The sequence below is a fragment of the Mastigoproctus giganteus genome, chromosome 5, assembly GCF_048544385.1.
Source record: "Mastigoproctus giganteus isolate SK-2022 chromosome 5, ASM4854438v1, whole genome shotgun sequence".
NCBI classification, from domain to species: domain Eukaryota; kingdom Metazoa; phylum Arthropoda; class Arachnida; order Uropygi; family Thelyphonidae; genus Mastigoproctus; species Mastigoproctus giganteus.
In genome coordinates, this window is record NC_143579.1 from 238,795,237 (window position 1) to 238,817,162 (window position 21,926).

Sequence of the window (21,926 nt, forward strand, 5' to 3'; positions counted from 1 at the left end):
CTTGGTATTTTTCGTAAATTCTGGAAAAAATTCATTCAATTTTAAATAATTGAGCATTTTTGAAAGAGTCTCTCTCTCTTGGTAAGTTCTGCCAATTTGTAACAATTCACTTTTTTTAGACTTTCTCCATTGTTTTTTACCATAGCTGATAAAAACGTTAAGTTCGGTTTTCCTCCATCCGCAAAGTTATTCGCTTCCTTCATATTTTCTCAATTTTAGTGCATACTGTGGTTTATCAAGAGGACATTGTCACTGACAGGATCCTGCTTAGAAGCTGAAGAATTTGGTCGTTACAAAGTCTGGTCAGTAAATCGTCCTTCATTCCAAAATGCGAAGTTCAATTTTTTGGTTGGTGGCAATGGTGGGAATGACAACGGCGGACAGAATTCCTACAAAAGAGGAAGGTAAGTTCACGCAAAACTGCAACCACTTTGGAATATCCATTCTTGTATGTCCTTATCTTTAACGTAATTCTTAAATTTAATGCGCATTCCACAAATGTAGCATTATTCCTTACTTATTTTATTTCTTGCAGAAGCCTTCACCAAAGCTGCGATGGAAAACCCAGGTAATTTGTTTTCTTTCTTCGTAAAACTAAAATAATTAAATGTCTGCGTGTGCACTTGAAAAATATACGAGTAATCTGAAAAATGTTTTAAGCGGTATAAAATAAAACAAGAAATCGGTGAAGCAATCTGCCAAATAATAAATAGCCAATTCATTGGTTGCGCTAAATTGGAATTTAACCGGGCATTTCAAATAGCCATTGCTTTAGCTGGAAATTTTGATAACATTGACGGTCTTACGAGCATTTCTCAATGAGGAATTGCAACTGAAAATATTTGTCAGACATTCCTCGAACGTACAGACTTATCTATCGCTGAATAAATTATTTATGTTTGAATCACTGTTAAGAGGAATTTCAATACGTTTTAGAATTATTGTGTTAAACGAAATGACAACCAAATTTTCCCCTACAGATTTGTTCGAAGGAGACATTATAGGAATTGATCCCACGGTAAGTATGAGCTTTTGGATTCTAATAGAACTTTTCTTTAGTCTTAATCGGTGGAAAATTGATGCGTGATACAACTCCATCTAGAAATTACCTGTAATATCTTCCTCTTCCAATTCAATATTCTTTCTCGAGTTCAATGAGATATACCGATTTCAAAATAAAAAATAATGTGAAAGTGGACAGAGTCGTTAACAATTCCTTCCAAATGGGTATACCTCAGTCCATTTATTAAGACTTACGGCTGCATTTCTCTCTCTCTCTGCAAATGTCTATTTTATCTTCTTATTGGTTATGGTCAGTTGTGCAGACTTATGAGAGTTTAGCCATACGCTTATTTTAGATAAATATGATTTCAAGTTCATAAAGTTGGGCGACATTTTGAACGAAATTCTTTATATTGTACAATTATATGGCTTTGCTTCAAAATGGCTTTGATAATAATCTGTTAGTAGTTTGCCATCAATGCGAAAATAAACTTTCAATAGATTTTCAAGTGCAGGTAATGATAGATTATCAAAAGCTGCCTTTATAAAAACGTGCCTGTATCAAATAGAAATATGTTATCAATTTGGGCCCTTTCACTTGGAACTTGTCGCATTCCTAAGAGAGTTTCCTCCAACAAATTAGCAGTAGTGGATCTTCATTGTACTACTACGGTATGGAGGTAGAGAGGGTATGCATAACACACCGTTGGGTTGATGGAAGAAAGATGGCTTTTCTAAAGGTTAGTAGAGTAAAACTGATCGACATGGGCCAAAAGTGCAAGGAGTCTTTAGAGTTCTTGTTTTTACTTTGTGCACTGGCATCACAAAGTAATGATTCCATCTCCATCTTTCAAGGTGTTTTGGAGAACTCCATCTTTCAAGGTGTTTTGCAATATGTGCAACAACACATCGACAATACAGGAGCTGCATATTTTTAGAATAAAAATTGGGAACCCCATCGGGACCGATCGTAGAATTGTTAAGCAGGGAATTTATAGCATTGATGAGATTTTCCCTAGATATAGTGACGTTAGATAATGTAAACCTACAAATGCCCCCACTGGCTAAAATACGTTGTACCATATCATCCAGCTGATTTTCTTGCACGTTCCTGGCTTTACCTTCAATTCGCAGTCCTTCAAAGGACTGCCTGTTCTAGATCCCTCTTCTCTCAAAGGACTGCCTGTTCTAGATCCCTCTTCTTTCAAAGGATTGCCTGTTCTAGATCCCTCTTCTCTCAAAGGACACCCTATTCTCTCTCGGAATTTAGTTACTAACTGAATAAAGTATCCTAATATCCCATAATTCTATCAAAAGTTATTTCATTCACCTCCCGTGTACGCGGTATAATTATACAAATACCAACCAGCAACAGCAAACAGCCAAATAAAATTTGAATAACTTAAAACATCATCGGTCCTTTTTATAGAACATCGATGCAAACGTCTACTAAAAACACACAACAGTTTCTTTAATATTTTTTATTTATTTTTATTTATTTATTATTATTTATTTTTATTTATTATTTTGATTGCTGTACACTCATTATTTTCTTTTACAGACCAGAAATGCAATTGTGAATCCTTTGAAGTACTGGCCAAATGGTGTTGTTCCATATGTGATCGACAATTCTATCAGTAAGCGCCTTTTTGTCAATCTGTTTCAATTAATCCACAACTGGTTACCATTATAATCTTTAGCGTATTAAATTGGCGGTGTATGGGTATGAGTATATATTACATTGATGACTGCTGCATATCGTTATGGTATCGACTGAATAAGGTTCTGAATGTATTCCTAAGAAATCTCATGGTTCCAAACACGTGACATCATCTAAGAGAGCTTGTTAGAGATGGATGGTGCAATAGGGTAATGCCATTACAAAACATGTATGATGTATTGCCAAATTTCACAGAAATTTTGTGAAATTTGCAAGTAATGCTATTTTTTGAGCACCTGCTTCAGTCCTCACGCAGGTGACTGTCCAGTACACCACTGAATTTCTTCAAACTGTCAGCTTCTATTCTAAACCTCTTCCCCTGTAATTTGAATTTAGGGTTCCAAGTTCTGGAATTCTTTATAACAGTAAAAATTTGCTTTCATTAATTTTACTAACCACTCTCAGAGTCTTATGAACCTCAATCAGGTCCCCTCTAAGGTACCTGGTTGCCAACCTCTAGCTCACAATTTAAGTCAGTCGGGAAAAGGATGACTTCGTACGGTTTTTCTGATCTCGCCATGCGAGTTACCGTCTTTGGAACCTTCAAGAAGCTCAGTGTCTTTCTTTTAGACGAGGCCTCCATACTTGGACACAGTATTCCAAGTGCAGTCTTATATTGCCTTATTACAGTGGGACTATGGCCGCCCTGTTTCCACAGTTCGATAACTCATCGATAGCACACCATAGGCATTCCCGGATAGAAATCGTATTGTGCGGTTCAACAATGCTCCATCAGGAACACTGAAATGGGTGATCTCCAATCAACTGTATAAAGATGGAATAAACAAAATCACTATAATTTCTTGATCTAAATTATCCCATCTTCAATCTCTTTTATCCGAGCTCTCCATCAATACTGCAGTTCCATTTTTGAGACCCAGTGAGTGTTTTCAAATTTTAGGAGTCATCAACCGGAAACTGCAATGACACAGCTTCTTAGCTATCAAGAAAAGAAACTTGAAACTTTGTAAGAAACAGAAACTTCTTAAAAAAACATCTGAATGGTTTCTGTTTTCTTAATACTTGAGTCGTAGGAATTGCAAATTTGCAAGTGCATTCATTTCTAAATTTCAATTGTGTCTTGAGAACCCTCTTGAGAACCTAATGAATCTTTTCGATTTATTAGAACCATCCATCTACGAATATATCACTAATTTTTAATAGAGTATCTTAAAAATTTAATTATATTGTGTGCAAAGTATATGAGATAAATTTACTGTGAAAATCAAGTTTGTTAAATTTGGACATTTCAATTTTAAACTCAGTTGGAAAATTATTAAATAATTTAATAATTTTTCAATCATTTAAAAAATAAAATAAAAAATCCATAGAGGATCTTTACGAATGAACTTCCTCTGTTTGTTCTTGCAGAAAATTACACGAATGTAATACTGAAAGGAATGGAAGATTTTCATAACCACACATGCATACGCTTCGTCCCAAAAAAACCGGAACACCGGAACTACATCGTCATAAAGCCAGTAAACGGGTAAATACATTTGAAATTAAATTTTTGCTCGAAAATTGCACTAAACACTCAGAAGACTACATATTGAGCACACCATTGAGTGGAAGTTGCCTGTAGCCAGCGAGTGGTTCATTGCTGGAACAAACTTCCATCTGTTGTTGTTGTGCAAGTTGATAGCTTAGGAAAAACAAGACAAACTATTTAAATAGACTTCCTATTTAATTATACGTTTGATATTTTTACAGGTGTAATTCTCCTCTAGGGATGCAAGGTGGAGAACAAGTCCTTTCACTAAGCAGTGGATGCTACTATCACCAAATAGTGTCTCACGAACTTGGACATGCTTTGGGATTTGATCACGAACAAAACAGGTCCGACAGAGATGAATATCTCATCATACACTGGGGGAACATAAAACCGAGTGAGTAGCTATTAATTTAGTCGAGTGTCTGTAATTTTTCGATAAACAGACTAATAAATATATTTTGAAAATATCTGAGGGTTAATTCTTGAAATTTTGACCCGAAATATCTCAATAGATGGCAATTAAGCTGTTTCTTAGTTTTGCTACCTTTTTACAGATCAGACCCACAACTTTAAAAAAAGGGAACCCTGGATGAACATCCTCGTGGACAAATTTGATTTCAAATCATTAATGCTGTACTCCAATACTGCCTTCTCGAAAGACGACGTGTCCTTCACCATGGAAGCCAAAGACGGAACGCCACTGCTGAAGTCAACGGAAAAGCCTGGATTGAGCGATAGTGACATCAAACGTGTGAACAGAATATACCGTTGCTTTAGTAAGAATATTTAGATTTATAAATTTTCCTTTTTTTTATGCTATTACTTTAATTCTTTAAGTACCGAAATTTTACTTAATATACAAGAGTACTTTAGTTTGTTCTCGATGGAACCTGCTTTCCAAAGGGGGGAAAAAAAGGAAAAAATACGAAAATTAAACTTTACTGCTTTCCAAAGGAGTAATTGCGACACATACAACAAGATGACATACGCTTAAACAACACAATATAAATGGGAGTCCAAGTGTGATCGCCTCATTATGGGCAACTCTTATAGCTTGGAAATCATGGAAGAGCAATACACCATGGGGGAAGTAGATCTCTGAGCAATCTGTTATTTATTCCAAGATGGCAGTACAAGGTGAAAGTGCAAGGGACACTGATATTCTCCTCTTGGTTCTCTCAAAGGACACAAACTGTATCCAGAAAGGTACCAATAGCGGTAGTGACTCCAATGTCAAAAAATGGGTAGTGTCTAAAGAGATTTCGGTGGTCAAGGTAAAGGGGGTGGCCTCAATAGAAGGGACTAAAATGGATTGAGTAGTTCTTGTGCTCTGCTAATTGGAGAGACAACTATAAAGACAACTAGATTCAAATTCATCACTGGAAGTATTCTGGAGATTTATTCTTGGAAGCACTTTTCTTCCAGTGCAAATTTTTCACAAAAGAAAGCTCAAGTGGATGACCACTGATGTTATGGGTTTGATTGGGCTAGAAAAAAGAGCATTTTAAATCAGCCAAAATCTCTCTCTTTCTCTCTCTCTCTCTAGAAATAGATCTTCTTGTCAAACACCTTGAAACGGCTGGGATGCAACTGAACCTGAAAAAACCGCGCAGAGATGACTTTATGGGAACCTTACTTTCCAAGAGCATTTCCACCAAACTAAAAACATTATGCGGCATTTTGTGCAATCTGGCAGAAGTTACCAGGTTGCCACAACATGTCCCTAATATGCCAAAACAAGATTATTATTATCAACTTATATCTCTGTTGAAGAGACATCCGTGGGACAGCCATTGGCTAGAAGGGTGAGAGTTACATTCTAAGGTGTGAAGCGGACAAATGAGCAAAAGGTTACAAAGTCCATGGGACGTTTACCCTGAAAGGTTGAATACATAATTTTGCAATACATGAGTAATTATGATTTTATAATAGAATATTTAAAATTTTGACATTTTAGGTTGGCATCTAGAATACCGAGAATATATAGTTAAAAGGGATCGAAATTAAATGTAGTTTTTGAGCCGAGTGGCTGGCGCTACAATTGCACGAGACGATAGGAGTCAGCAAAGACTTGCAATCTGCAGACTTTTTCGTTACAGAGCTTTTCCGGTTCAATTCTTAGTTGATTGAAGAGTTCTATCGTGTTTGCTGGAAAAAAGCGACTTAGGCTGTCCAGGTTTTTTAAGTTGCTTTGAAGAGGATGTCTTGTTTCAGCAATTCTGGTGACTTCTCGACGAGAGTGAAACAAGCCGTCAATACTGGGAGCGTCTAATCTTCCTGTTAGCAGTTGGCTAATGTGAAAATGTTTCTTGTGTTAATTGTTGAGGCTCCTCTGTAGCCAGGTGGGAAGGAGCAGCAGTGAGTAGCACACGCTTCTTGATTAGACCGGGGTTCGAGCCCGTCACCACCAAATACGGAGGATGCGGAAAGGTCAAGGAATGACCACCGCATATCTAGGAGCAATATGGCCTTAGTTGCTAATGCTCCAAATAACAAACAAACAGTTTAATTGTCTGTTTCCAGGGAGGAATGCTGAGATTGTAAAGTAGGATGGCTCTAGAGATAGTAAATGGGTGGTTCAAGATGCTGTTCAGCCATCTCAAGAACCAGTATTCAATACTAAGGAAAGCTTTCAGGTTGCTCGGTGCGGCAGAGAACCAAATCTGTGAAGCATACAGTGGGATGCTTACCAGCATAGAGATATCGTTCCTGCTCTTTTTCTTTGTAATTGTCATCTGGGCAGATTTGCTCGGGTTTAAACGTAGTCCAATACAGTCGCGGTAATGTTCCGGTTCATTTATTGTGTTATTGGCTCGTTGGTTTGTTTGCTTAACTTGTTGTAGATCTTTAGATTTGACGAGAATTTCAGGTCATCAGCATATGTAATAAAGTTGTCTTTATGGAATGCAAAAAATGGTTCCAGAGCTGCAGCAAATAACAGTGAGGAGAGAACGCCACCCTGTGGCACTCCCTGTGAAATGGATTAATGGGCAATAAAATCGTCATTACGGATTTTGAGGCGTCTTTCCTTCAGAATGCTACATAAAATCTTCAGGAGATTGCCTTGTATTTTTGAAGTAGAAAGATAAAATTTGTTCCAGAGCCGTTATCGAGATATTGTCAAAAGCTGCGGATATGTCTAGGAAGATAATATCGAGCTGTTCCTTATTGTTGAGAACTTTCTGCATCCGGAAAAGGGTCGCAAGGAGATTTGTGACATTTGATCTTCCAGATAAGACAGAGTGTAGGTGCAGAGGACGATGCCCGAAGCAGTGTTGGGTGAGATCTGAGAGAAAGGTCTTCTCAAAAATTTTCAAGATGGTGCAACTTATGGCTATGGGTCTATAGTCTTTGGCATTTTTTGGATTCTTTATTTTGGGAATGGGCCTGACTATGTAGTTGTTTCATGTACAGGAGAGAGTACCTTTTTGAAAGATTTCATTGAAGATGTGATGCAACACCTCAATAATATAAGGGCTGCTGATTTTTTCCATGAAAAGAGGGAAGTTATCAGGACCAACAGTTGCTTTATTAGTAAGTTCATTTATGGTTTTCTTTGGTAATTGTGATGATTGTTAGAGGCGTATTTCTTAGTAAGTTTGAAACGGATTCTTCTTTTTCTGCGATTCAGTGAAGGAGGTCACTTATTCTCCTCTTGTTTTCTTCGGTTGCTAATTGGTTGGGCGCGGGAGGTTGTCCAAATGTCTTCTTGGACCATTCGGTAAAGAGCTCGGCAGTCATGAGACTCTGTTTTTTTCTGTTATCACCAACGATCCTTTTTCCTTGTTTGAGCTTTGATAATAGAGCTGTGTAATTGCTTCTCTTTTCAGCTTTATAAAGTGAGCACTATTTTGTGTACAGAATGTAGTCATTAGGATGTTCTGTCTTCAGTCACTTCCTGTAAAGTCTTTGCTTTTTACGAAAGACATATTTTATCTGTGGAGTAAACCAGTTTTTGGATTTCCCGATTATCCTTATGACCCTCGATGCGCCTTCATAGGCAATTTTTGTTAGCTTTAAGGCCAGTAGCTGGAGAGGATTGCTATGGGATTGTGGTCTGACTTAAACCGAAACAAGTTGTCTGTTAATCTAATGCTGAGTGTATTGTAATAGACAACATCTAACCGCTGATTCCCTCTAGTTGTTGGAGTAACCAGCTGTTTCAGATTTAGTTGTGCAAGGAGAGAGTTAAGATTTCTTTTTGCGTCGGTATGTTTTGGAACTGGCATGTTAACATCTCCTAACAGGATCATATCGACAGCTGGATTGAGGTTAATGGTAAGCCATGCAAGGAGTTCATTTCTTGAATCTCCGGTGTGCTCGGGAGGCAGGTATATAACACAGATTTGTAATTTTATTTTCCCATTGAAAAAGGTAGCACAGATGGCTTCAAAATTATCTGATTTGGAGAGTGTTCCGTTGTAGACTGATATTCATCTTTATACAGGATCATGGTTCTTCCACCCCGTTTTTCAGTTCTTCCAGTTCCAATACATTTGTATCCAAACGGATTAGCGAGAATGTTTAGTTGTCTGTTATTGCGTAACCACGTTTCAACAAGGCAAATGTAGTCAAAGTCAGCCATCATCATGCATTTGTAGCGCGGGAAACTTGTTGGAAATGCTTCGAACGTTCTGGAAAAAACATCCCACGCTGCTATTTGATCTTGATTTTATCATCCATCTATTCCCTGTATGGTTTGATCAGTGACCCTGCTGGCCAGTCCTCAAAATTCAGTAGCAACGAGGACTGTCCCATTGGCCACGTGACAACAAATGAGGCGTAAGCAGGATTCCTCGTCTTTAATTGTTTAACTTCCACTGCAAACTCAGTTTTACACATGTTTTTAACTAGGCTGCGTTGAAGGGCCTAATCTAGAGATAAAGATCTTCTCTCGTGTAGGAACGGCTGTAATATTATATTTGGCCAGCCTATTCAAATCTCGGTTGGATGTGCTACGAACATCAGTACTGCGACCCTTGCGATTAGAAAAGCAAGGTGCTGTACACTGCAAACATTATTCCCAGTAGTGTGGGTCCCATTCGAGGTGTTGTTACTTGTTTCTGGCAAAGGCGAATGGGTAATACTATTGGAATTGGGGTCCTGCAGTCTGTAGGATACTTCTGTTTTTCACTCTTATGTTTTCGCTGATGATTTGCTCTGCAGTGATTGAAATGAAATCAGGTTGAGGAGGATATGATGATGGGACATGAGAGGGACAGATCCTCTGAGGCAGCAGAGCCCTGACAGTTGTCCGCTCCATCTTCCTGTGCATTCAGAGTGGCAGTTGAACTTGCCAAACCGCTGGACTGACAAATGGCTTTGTTATGAGTGGCGGGAGTGTAGTTGACCTCACGATGCAGAGAGCAATCGACTGCTTTGCTAATATTCACACCTGGTTGATCACAGGATGACTGAGGGGAAAAAGGGGGCCTGTAGCCCTTATTCTTCATGCGGATGTGATTTTCCTGGCTATCCATCTTCTCCACCAGTCGCTTTACACTGTGTAGAATTTTGAGATATTGCTCTTTAAGCAGGTTGTTTTCTTCTTTCAGGACGAATATTAGTTTATAGATGAGAAGTAATTGGTCAGAGAAGTTTGCGGAGATCTCAGCACTAAACTGCTGTAAGATAGATTCCATGGACTCGCTGTCTTTGTAAGCTTATTTTTAGCAACTGTAACTAGAGGTGATGTTTCAGCTTGCTGTCTTGGGGAGACGTTAGTATTCTATACCCGGAATATTCTGGGCAAACATCACAACCAATAATGTCTTGAATTGAGTCTTCGAGTATGGAGGAGTTCTTTTGGTCCGCAGCCTTGCGGAAAGAGAGGGGAGTTTCCGTTACTTCAGACAAAATTTGCTCTGTAGTTTGAATGTCTTCAACCGCGTTTGTCAGATCAGTTGATTCTTTCGAGCTGTGTTGTTGTTTTGTACACGAAAGGCAAATAAAATTTTGTTTCTTTGCTTTGCTAAGCTTTTTAATATTCAAAGAGGTGCAGCAGCCTCCAGAAAACTGGTCACAAATAATACATTTAATTGTAAGAAAATTTCAACTTTTAGACAAACGCTACATATTTTTTCAATGGGCGCACTGAAGTCACTATGAGGGAGAAGGAAACACAATGCTCACCCTTAGTTAGCTCTGTTGGAGGTGGATCGTAAACAGAAACAGACGCCGATTATTGCGTTATTTACAGAAGCTCTTTCTGTTGCCCTGAGCTATCCTTGGCCTTGTACGCGAATTATCTTAACAGTGGTGGTTCAAGAGTTATATGCAACGAGCCAAAGGCAAGCAATATGCGATACAAAAAATGTAAAATGGTGCCTGAAAGAGTTAAATGAAAACGGACATCACCATTGGAAAGGGCTCCCTTCTGGCAATCCAAGAGTTGTTCACAATCCACATGTTGTTGGGTTACTCAAACTTAAACATAAAAACTGAAGGACTTAACACGAGCAAATTCTTGCACCGCCACCGCACGTGACCGCCTTCGGAAAGTTGTGTCTGAAGTGCAGAGGGAAATGGGTGTGAAAAATGGGTATTTCACACCCATTTCCCTCTTCCCTTCAGAGATCTGATCCTCTGCACCGGCATGTCACGAAGGAAAGATATTTGGCATCGAATATTGGATTCGATGTTGTTCGGTTAGATCTTAAGATGGCTAAACCGCCCAGGAGGGATGCCGTTCACTTTGTCCCAAATGACATTGCATACTAACATCGACATGACATATTGGAAGCTAATCGCCCTGGGAAAAAATATCGTCACACGATCGAAATTACTGATCAGAAGTGTTGATGTTCCTACGTTAATACATGGAATTGTTACAGGTACCACACTCGTCACGAAGGTACCGAGAATCCTAATTTTCTATTAAGGATGAAAGTCAACAACCTTGCCTGCCTTAACAGCGTTTCCAGCGAAAACCACTAAATATTTTAATGAACTTGAAATTTACCCTTACAAAATATCAAAAAAATAAGGCATACAAAAAAAGCAATCCAGGAAAATCTGTATCTCATCTTACTTGAGTCATGCCTAAACTCTTATAGGGTTGCCATGCCTGGCAAAAAGAACCAGCTGTGTAACCTAGTTTAATCCAAGGACGCAACAACGTCCACTTTGTATAACTACTCAATACTAACTACACTTAGTAATTCATCTTCAACTTACCAGATTTCTAGAACTATCCTGTGTAAAGTCCGAACTATTCAATTCTGTTTATATTTTAACCTTCCTCATATTTATGTGAATATCAAATAACAACCACAAATGTTATTGCAGAACAATACTATTACTGTATATATTATTGTAAATACTCGTATGTCGGATCTTTGCACCGATATGGTGCCAAAGACCCTACATAAGAGCCTAGCAGCAATAGATCTCCCAGAGAACGCATACTCTAGAAAGTAGCAACACTTGTAGGATAATCAGAGGGTTCCTCGAATAACAGTAATATCCACAGAGTGGGGATTCCACTCTGCGGAATCCCCCATTAGGAAGAAATAATAATGGAAACGAAGATCCCGTAGGCTGAAAACTCCTTAGCGATTCTCCAATGCAGGGAGGGACAGGGATCTCCTCAGAATCTAACAATGATATGAATAGAATTCAAAAATCTCAATGAACCATTCTCATACAACCTTCATAATACAACAGGATGTGTATACCATCCACTCCAGAAGGCTTACCTTTGCTCAGTTTCAGTAGTTTTCTTCACATATGCTTCTCTGTAAATGATATATCATGTATTTACATCAGTTAAGATTTATAGCACGTAATGTAATCAGTAAAATTCCTTAACACTCACTCACTCCTCGTGGCTTTCGATCATCCCTCGTAGTTCGAATGGTCTTTCATGCGTAACGATGATTGCAAAATACCTATTCAACTCGTCTGCCTTTTCAGTTCGATCAAGTAAGGAACGTATCTAATCGACTCTCTTCCTTTTTGTATTCACATGAAGAATACAATACAGGACCATCTCGATAGGAATGGTATCTTTAATGGATCATAGTATGGGTTCGTGAAAGAGATGTCTTGCTAGACCACCCTAGTTAATTATTATGACGAAGTCAGAAAACGGATGTAAGAAAAAAAAACAACTTTTATATAATTTTCCTTGACTGCAGCAAAGCTTTTGATATGGTTCCCCATGAAAATCTATACACTGAAGAGAACTGAGATTAATGGCAAGATCCTTCGTTGGATCAAGGACTTTTCCTTCTAAGAGAGAAATTGGTCATAAATGAACTAATTTCAAAATTGACCAGTAGCAAATGGAGATCTTCAAGCATCGGTAGCCGGGCCACGTATACCTCTCATCTTCCTTAGTGACATTGATTGGGGGCAAGGTTTCCTGTTGATTTTAAACGTAGCAAAGGTAGTTAAATGGCAGAACCAGACAAATAAGACGATTTTGAGATCCCATTCAGAATACTGCGTTCCGGTCTTGAGATGACACTTGAAGAGAGACTTCAAGAAATTACTAGAAAGTTTCAGAAATTCAACCACATTGGTTAAAGCGTGCTAATCGATGTCAATAAAAAAAAAAAAAAAGAAACCGGCTGAGAAAGTGCAGTCTACAAAGCTTGACAACTGAACATTTTAGGTGGGGGGGGGGAGACTAAGATGTTGAAACCTCCTTCCCAAGTCTCCAACTGAAATTATGAAATATACCCAGCATACAGGTTTCTGTGTGTAGGTGAGTAATCTCTATAGGATTTTTTCACAGCTGAGTTCATCAGTTTCGGACAAGATATGTGTGTTTATCCTCGAAGAAATTACAATTTTTTTTTACCCGAAAAACAACAGGCCTTTTATCCTTGGTTTCCTCGACGCTGTTGTTGTCATTTAGTTTTTAAGAGCATTAGCAACTAAGGCCATATTGCTCCGGGGATATGCGGTGGTCATTCCCTGACCTTTCCGCATCCTCCGTATTTGGTGGTCACGGACTCGAACCCCGGTCTAATCAAGAAGCGTTCCTCGACGCAAAAGCTCCTGTACTTAGCACACTACCTTATATGTCAGTTGTTATTTGAGAAATAAATTAAACACATTTTTGAAAATGTTTTGCATTAAATTCAATTTTAAATCCAGCTTGGTTTTGTTCTCAACTGATTTGTGCATCTGTTTGTAGATGAAACTCGACCGGACCCTCCAGTGATGCCTAATTTCACTTGCGACTTTGAACAAAATAACTGCAACTTTTCCAACTCTCGTAATGGAACTGCTGATTGGTTACACGGACATGGCACTATTGCTGGAAGAACAGGTAAGCTCTTTTCTCTCTTATTTGTCTTTGATAATTAGAAGTCTTATATACAGACACCAATAAGTTATGCGTTGTCCACCTGTGAGTTGTTCCCTTCACAGTAAAGTTTCGCAAGACGAATTTTAGTGTTTGTACAGTGACAGGATTGGGTAAATAAAAATTGTTCCCCAACCCTTTAAAATAACTTCCTCCACTGGAAAGAAACAAGTTATTTGACGAAATAAGAGGATATTTGAACACTTCCCACCAACTTCGTTTGTTTAGTTTCAATAGCTGCAACCAAAATGTCTGTTATTTCAAATTTCATGTTTGCGTTTCGTTAATGTAGGTGGCTTCATGTACGTCGACGTAGGGCAACTGAATGGTCGTAGGGCCTATGCTTCCACGATGACCTATGAAACACAGTTTCCGAGAAAAGGATGCTTGCAGTTTGACCTTTATTGTAACAGCAGCGCAATCGAATTCGCTGCTTTCGACGGATTTACAGGTAGCATCGTGTACAGAACTTCCAAATGCAACAGCAAATGGGAGCGCATCCCCACTGGGGTGAACATGACAAGTGACGAAACCTCGGTAAGTAGTCTTGGAACCACTACCAATAATATTTATAATTATTACTGTCCTAGAAATTTTTCTGAATAAAATGCATAATAGCGAGTTACCCTTTAGAATGCTTGAATATTGGATTGGTACTAGAGTTCTTGGAGAAGAAATAATGTTTGGAAATCGGCATCAAGGAGATGTTCTTGCCCCTATAGCGCTTCTCTCCCCCATCCATCCCTTTAAGATTCGTGGACCTTTTCTGTCCTGGTAGCGGACCCTTTGCACTCGCTGAATTTCCCTTTAAGGACTGGACTGTTTCAATAAATATACCCTTAAAAAATTTTTGACGAACCCCCACCTTAAGTTATTGCGTATTACAACTGTTGATGCACCCAGAAATCTGTGTTTGTGTCAGCTAAACGGATGGTTTTAATGGAAAAATCTATTTATTTTTCAGATTGGTTTTCGAGTAATTCCGCGGTCAAATCCCCAAGGCACAATCGCCATTGACAACTTCTTCTTAAGTGGCTTCCCTTGTTGATTCTTTAGATGGGTGCAACATCAGTGAAAACTTCATATCAAAGAAATATTCGCCAATGTCTCTCGGTAAACGAAGAACAGCAAAGTCTTCCCAGTACCACAGATGCGAACAATTATCTACGAGGTTTTCCAATGTTTTTCATTGAGTAATAACAATTTTTGTAAAGAACTCCTTTTAACTGTTAGTAAGATTTTAAAATAAACTTACAATTTGAATGTGTTTGCAAAAAAAATATTTAAAACAAAGATTTTTCACCTCCAGACAGCGCAACGAAAAAATGAAAATAAAAATTTGCTCTTTAGTTGTTTTTAAGAATGCAGATGAGGCGTAGTCTCAAATATAACTGTACATATCAATTTTTTGGAGTATTTGGACTTTACCAAGTCATAATTTGAAACTTCTTTCTAATCCTGTGAATGCTGTTTGTTCTAAACAACGGTCCATAGAGCATTATACTGATTTTCTTTTATAAGTTTATCTAAATTCGGTTTTTCATCCAGAGAAGCAGACAAACCTCAAATTTGCAATTTACAGACACTGCAGGCTCATTACCAATAAACAGGCCTCTTCATGGAATGGATGCATTTCTCCTAGGAATGTAAAAATTGCAGACATTAACTAATTATTAATCAAGTAACGTATCTAACGTATGATGAAAGAAAATGATTCATTGGTAAAAATGGATTTATTTGTGTTGTATCCAAGAGCTTCAATAACAAGAACATTGGGCTGCTAGAATCTGTTCTGTATTGGGGCGAAAATATAAGATTATTCTTGTTGATTATGACGCTACATTCAGGGTTAGGGATTCTGTGAATATGAAAATCTTTTGATGAATACCATTTAGCGAGTTCGACAGATCAAATTGGTCAACGGAAAAAGTAAAGAAATCCATACGCGTTTGAGTGGACCGCAGCTCTAGTCCACGTGGTCCCAAAGTATGGTTGATGACAGTATTCTGTGTCAAAATAATGGTAAAATCCTCTGAGAAGGATTTTTTATTTTTCTAAGTAAAGATTGAGTATTTATGGTATAGTTATAATTAAGCAGGTCACTAAAATATATTCTACGTTTTTTTCTTAATTTATGAAAAAGTTTTTTTTCTTATTCAGCTAAGCTCGAATTGAGAGACAAAAAGGGACTTTTGAGGCCTTCGATATGTGGTGCTGGGGCAGGATGGAAAAAATTAAATGGACCGAAAAAGTGTCAAATGTGGAAGGATTAAGATGTGTCCAAGAACAAAGGAAAATTGTAAGTAGAATAAGATCAACTAGACTGAAATGGATGGGCCACGTGATTCTACATGGTGGTTTGCTTTTGGAAGCCATGCAGGGGCTGTGGAGAGAAAAGGCCCTAGGGGAACACCAAAAATACATTCATTGGGACGTTGGTGGATGAAGCAGGACTTTGAAAATTTGAGGGACTAAAAGAAACGGTACAGGAGAGACAACTGAACAGAGGAACTGACCACAAGACTGAATTACTGATGATGGTGAAGCTCGAATTGAGATCAAACGCCTGTTAAAATAAATATATAATAAATATTTTTGCAAAGAGATTTCTAAATAACTATATAAGTAGCTACAAAGTACTTTTTATATATATAACCTATTATAGACCCGCGGAAGGCCCCTAGCAGGCCTCTATCAAGGAAATCACGCCCTTGAATCATGTGTGAAGAGTTTGTATACTCCCATTTCGAGAGGTTAGAGGAACTTTCGAGGTTAATAAAGCCACTATCGGTATCACCGACATCGTGGATCCTCCCCTCCCCACTGAAGACGATCCCTGGCCAAGCGGCACATTAAAGCAATTCTCTGAAGAGTGAGTCCACCAGATGTCGCTGCTCCGAGAGGCTGATTAGGATTCAGGGGCGGACACAGGGATGGTGAAAGAAGTAACGGAGATGTATATTTATGGTGTGCACTCCACTGTGTTGCTGAATATTTGATATTTTCTGCACCTTTGATATGCCAACCTCGTTTTTTCTCGGCTCTCTTGACGAAATTAGTGGGCCGCCTAATGCGGTTTTCGCCCACATCGGAGGGCGCACGGAGAAGGCTCCCTGTTAGCGCTTCGAAGATAATACACGTCACTCAGCGACCAGGCCGCCGCTGGAGCCTCGCAGTGATCTCCCCAGATGCCAGGCGCATTAGCGGAAGTTGTCCCGCTAAAAGGTACATCCGAGTTTAACCTGAAGCCTAGAAATCGAATTAGCGGGCGATCAATGCGCTTCAGCGGACGCCACCAGTACCGTAGGGCATCCGGGGTCTCTTCAGCGTTCTATCCAGTTAGGCCTCCCCCATTGCGGTTTATAGAGCGGTGAATATCTCGGCCAACTGTCATTGAGTGGTCTCGGTTAAACTGATTTGTGACACCTTGTGTAGGGTCGTTACAGGGGTAACCAGATTAGCCCCTCCTTACTATACTGTGAAAACATTCAGCCTCAGCAACCGGCGTGTTGACACAGCGTTTGAGAGCGCACCTATCCTAATGACAGGCGTTCCGCTTTCTCCATTTCCACTGGAGGCAAACAGCCTCCCTTCCACACAATGTTTGGAGAGGCGTTCATTAAAACATGTATCTCCTAATCATGTTTGCACAGAAAGACTTGAGAAACCCCAAACGCTGTATCTCGAGTGTGACGTTGCCAATAAGTTATGCCACACTCTCCATTATTCTCTTGTTGCTATGGATACACAAGTTCGCGATAATTTTTGGAGGAAAAAAAAATTGGGCGTCGATGCAGCCTCGCGCAAGACGATGTGGGCGAACACGCGAGAAAGACGCTAATCAATTATGAAGAGTAATCAAATAAAAGACATTGCCTCGGGCCTTTGGGTTGTTTAGAGAGCAATTACGTAACATTATTTCTGTAAATGAATGTATAGACCGCCTCCTAACGGTAAACGACCAAAGTTTGCGGTGAAAAGTTAATTTAAACTGAGCGAAGTTGGCTTAAAGTTGTGTCCAAGACATTTTTAGTCGCTCAAATAAGACGCCGAGTGACAGCCTTTTGCTAAGAACGCGCCTTCTTCTACTAAGAAGTCAGTTGGTCTGATATGGGAGCCGGTACACCAAAGGTAACCATCTCGAGGAGTGCACGAACTGTAATTATGTGGTGAGCAGAAAAAACGAGGGATGTTTTTAAAGATTTACTGACAGTAGATGGAATCAGAGATTGGCATTGTTTTTCGCAGATGAAAGCGTTTAGTGAAAACAGTGGTCAAAGGATCTTCTTTGGCACTCTACATTGATCCTCCCCAAAGCGTTTAGTGAAACAGTGGTCAAAGGATCTTCTTTAGTACTCTACATTGATCCTCCTCAAAGCGTTTAGTGAAAACAGTGGTCAAAGGATCTTCTTTGGTACTCTACATTGATCCTCCTCAAAGACCCTCAATTGCTCTTCCTCCACCGTATAAGGAGGCGTGAAAATTGGAAAGCCAGAAAAGAATGGCAGTGGACTGAAAAAAGCCCATAAAAGTTCCTCTTGTCATTTACGTGATTCGAACCCGGGCTTCTTCTACCCGGTGTGAGAAGGACAATGATGATGCCACTGTGCTACCACCACAGACTCGAAGTAGTTAAGAAGAAGGTAGTGGAATTACAGACCTTAATTCCAAACAGCGCCTATGCAAATATAGCATCTCTTTATTGAAACTGATGATCGCTTTCATCGCCTTCATGGTAGTGCAATTCCCTAAAGCAAAGTAAATAAATTTTCTCCATTCTTATCTCAGTCAGTATCCATTATGGTTCAGCTCAAAATTAACTTAACTACCTTTCTATCTTCTATTTCTCCTTCATTTTTCGCTTCTACTTCAGCTTAAAATTATTTGTTGGAATAATTTTCCTCCTCCTTGGTACTTCGAAGGTTTTTTGAAATTCAGTCCAGTATAAGCCCTTTTCTTTTGGCTTTCTGATCTTCGAGCTTCATCTTTGTCTCCCTCATCGATAGCACAGTTGATAGAATAGCCGTAATCCCACACCAGGTGGAAAAGACCAGAGTTCGAGTCTTGTCGATGACGTGAGGTCTGCGCCTTTTTCACAATGTGGCTCAGTTAGTCGGTCTCAGGCGAGGGTATCATGGTTTTTCTCCGGAAACTCTCGACCATAGAAAACACACAATTTGCAAACGGAGCAATATGGCCTCCTGAACCCTAGTACAACAACCTGCTCCTTGCCATCAAACAAATCTCACTCTGGAAGATTACTTTCAGGTCTCAGGTCCGTAACTATCTGTACGATTTCATCTTGATCGCAGACCTGGTACATCCTTTAACAACATGCGCCATTTATCACTCCAATCGAGTCTTCTAAGACCATTACTACAAAGCTGATATACCCTGCTGGTCACAACGAGTAGTAGATGCTGAGAGAGCGAGCGAACTTTCTCTATGGTCTGTTAATGGTGCTTTCTGATAAAAGCTATGCTAGATCTGCTGTCAAGATGTTTGAAATCCTGTAGGTGGTTCCGTACCTATGTCCTGAAAGGCATGAATGTAGAGCGTCCAGGTCATCTGATTACTCTGGAATCTGTGAAAGTATGCTTTAACTATTTGTACCAGAATTTCTACTTGCACAGAACCATCTGGAATAAATGTAGAAGCAATTATCGCGAAGAGTTCTTTATGGAAGCCAGATATACAAATATAAAAATATGTGCATAAAATCCTTTATAGGCAACCAAATAAGTTAAGGGAAATACCCAAGCATTAAACTTTAGAGAAGAAGGGTTAATATCAAATTATGAACCAGCAGCAATATATAAAATAGGAACATCTGTCTCTAAAAAGAATAAAATATAAAACTTCTCGAAACTGGAGACAACAGGTGTCATGGATACGGTGGAATGAGGAATCAAGGATTTCAGGGTGGAATGAAGAATCAAGGATTTCAGGGTAAGTTTAGTGGCATGATATGAGCAAGTATTAAATTCAAATTTAAAGTAAACAGCAGTCCAAATTGATCAAATTTCACCAAAGAAATTTTATCAACTGGAGATCTTGGTTTCCACCAGATTTGCTTGTTGCCTGCTCAATGTTGTCCCGATAACGGATACTCAGACATGGGTTCCAAAGGTTGACAAGATTGCAGTATTAATTGGGCTTGACTTTTAGTAGAAGATAGATTTATGCCTGTTGCCTAATTCTACTTCAGGGACCCAATAAACCATTTAAAATTACATGAAATATGTGGAGCCAAGTGAATAATTATTAAATTTTTGCGTATTCATTCCAGATAACGCCTTTCGTACAGTATTTGTTGTTGATGTTCTTTCTTCTTAATCTAAGATGGAAATATTTCTTCAGAAAAAAGTGGCATATTCGTTAAGAAAGGGTAAAAGTTAGGATACTGAGATTGCTTGCAATGAGAAAATCCAACGTCAGGTTCTCAATGAGCGCTGGATTTTTGCATGTTCAATATGCTACGTTTCGACATTGCAAAAATTGGAATTTTTACATTTCCTGTTGTAGCTTATGTAGAGCTAATCCAACTGCGCTGTGGCACGCGCTGGTGCGCTCTGCTGGCCAGAAATTAGTGCTGTTGTTGTTGATAGATTTTAGGGGCATCGGCGACTAAGGCCATGTTGCTACAGATATACTGTCCTTAAATTGCACTTGTTCTCTGATCGATTTTCTGTTTGCTGAACGAAGAACCCTTGCCTGAGACCGACTAACTCAGCCACGTTGTGAAAAATATCCATAAAAATTTTTCACGGAGGACGGGACTCGAAGTCAGGTCTTTTTCACCCGGTGTAGGAAGGACGGCGATCCTTCCAACTGTGCTACCCATAAGGGCCCATAAAGGAGAGCAGTGCAACTTGGGGGTATCAGTCACCGAGAAGGTGATCGCTGTTTCTCAGTACCCGTGCATGCCACAAGGAGGATGGCCTAAATGGTACATTGGGGCCGTCCTCCATGAACGCTGAAGCAATACAGAAAGTCTTAGACGCGGCTTAGACACATAGTATGGAAACCATCCTAGGAAAGTAAACAAACGAAAGCGACTTTTAATAAACAAAATGTGCATTAATTAAGCGAAGAAATTTTAAAATCCATAAAATTGAAGGTTTCAACGAATTGAAAAGCACAGAAATTCTGTAATGGCAGTTCTAATTGGGCAATTTGTAAAGGATAAAGAGGGGTTATGACATTTGAAAGAGAAATATGTGCAAATTTATCTTTGTGCAACCGAGTCAGTGTGCATAAGGGAGCTGGGTCTGATTTTTAAGAGTGAAGTTAGTAGCTAATAATAATAGAGAACTCAAATATTGATTTGATGAGTGAGATGAACATTTCGGTAGGAGAGTATGATTAGAGAGCATTTTTACACCAACAAATTTAGTGTTATGAAGTTACTGGAATTGAATTTAAGTTGGAGGAATATGTTTGATCATAATTGTGTTCATTAAGAGTTAAAGGTATTTTGAAATGGAAGTGAAGAAAGCTTGAATGAGAGCTTCAATGCTATAAGCTCCATTGTAGTTGGCGACCTATAGGTTTGAGAGTATTAAACGTTATTTCAGGTTCGAATGAGTTCAGGAACATTAAGAGGTTTTTGTATTGAATGACACTATAAAATAGAGCCAAGTCTTCAGAATGGTTATTTAATGTTTTGCCATTCTATTTTGTGAGTTAGACTCAATGCTCATGAAATTTACCGATTCGTCCCCAACGTACATATCAGCTATTTCATATATACTCTGCCCTACCATTAATATCCCTCCATGGATGGGGAAATAGGTCCTATGCATGCAACACTTCACAGAAGCTGCTATAAATTTGCACACTGGGCTTCGAACAGAAAATTGCAAAAGTGGGCATGCAAGATGACACGTTCAACAGAATTACCTGAACAGTTCAAGGCATTTGGTCACCTCAACAAATGATAGACGCCGATTAATATGGTGTAAGGAGCGCGAATCCTGGACTGTACAGCAGTGGCAAACAGTCCTATGGAGAGACGAGTCGAGGCTCGCACTGTACCAGTCTCGTGGCCGTTCCTGGGTGTGGCGAATGCCAGGGGAGCAGTTCCTTCCTGATTGTATGAAGTTTGGTGGAGGCAGTCATGGTACGGGGCTCCTTTCATGGTTTGGCTTTGGCCCATTAGTCGTTATCGACAAAACCATGAATGCTGTTCAATACCAGGGCAGCCTGGACAATTATGCACTTCCAACATTATGACAATACTTCTGGGAAGGCCCATACCTGTATCAGCATACTGCTCGCGTCGTAACAGAGTGGTTTGAGGACATGGGTGTGGAAAAGTTGGACTTGACATTTATAAAAAGCTGGTAGGCCGCGAAGATTGAAGGCCGTCATAAAAGCCAAAGGTTTCAGCA

The 21,926-nt window shown here is 39.2% G+C and overlaps 1 protein-coding gene across 1 annotated transcript; it reads left to right on the forward strand.

The window, feature by feature from the left end:
• Nucleotides 1-358: 358 nt before the first annotated feature.
• Nucleotides 359-15,806, forward strand: LOC150086315 (astacin-like metalloprotease toxin 1). Its single transcript, XM_090374860.1, has 10 exons — nt 359-404; nt 536-568; nt 981-1,018; nt 2,564-2,639; nt 4,094-4,211; nt 4,436-4,611; nt 4,772-4,993; nt 13,363-13,497; nt 13,826-13,984; nt 15,694-15,806. Exons 1-10 carry the CDS (start codon nt 359-361, stop codon nt 15,804-15,806), a joined length of 1,116 nt encoding a protein of 371 aa, XP_090230986.1.
• The last annotated feature ends 6,120 nt before the right edge of the window (nt 15,807-21,926 follow it).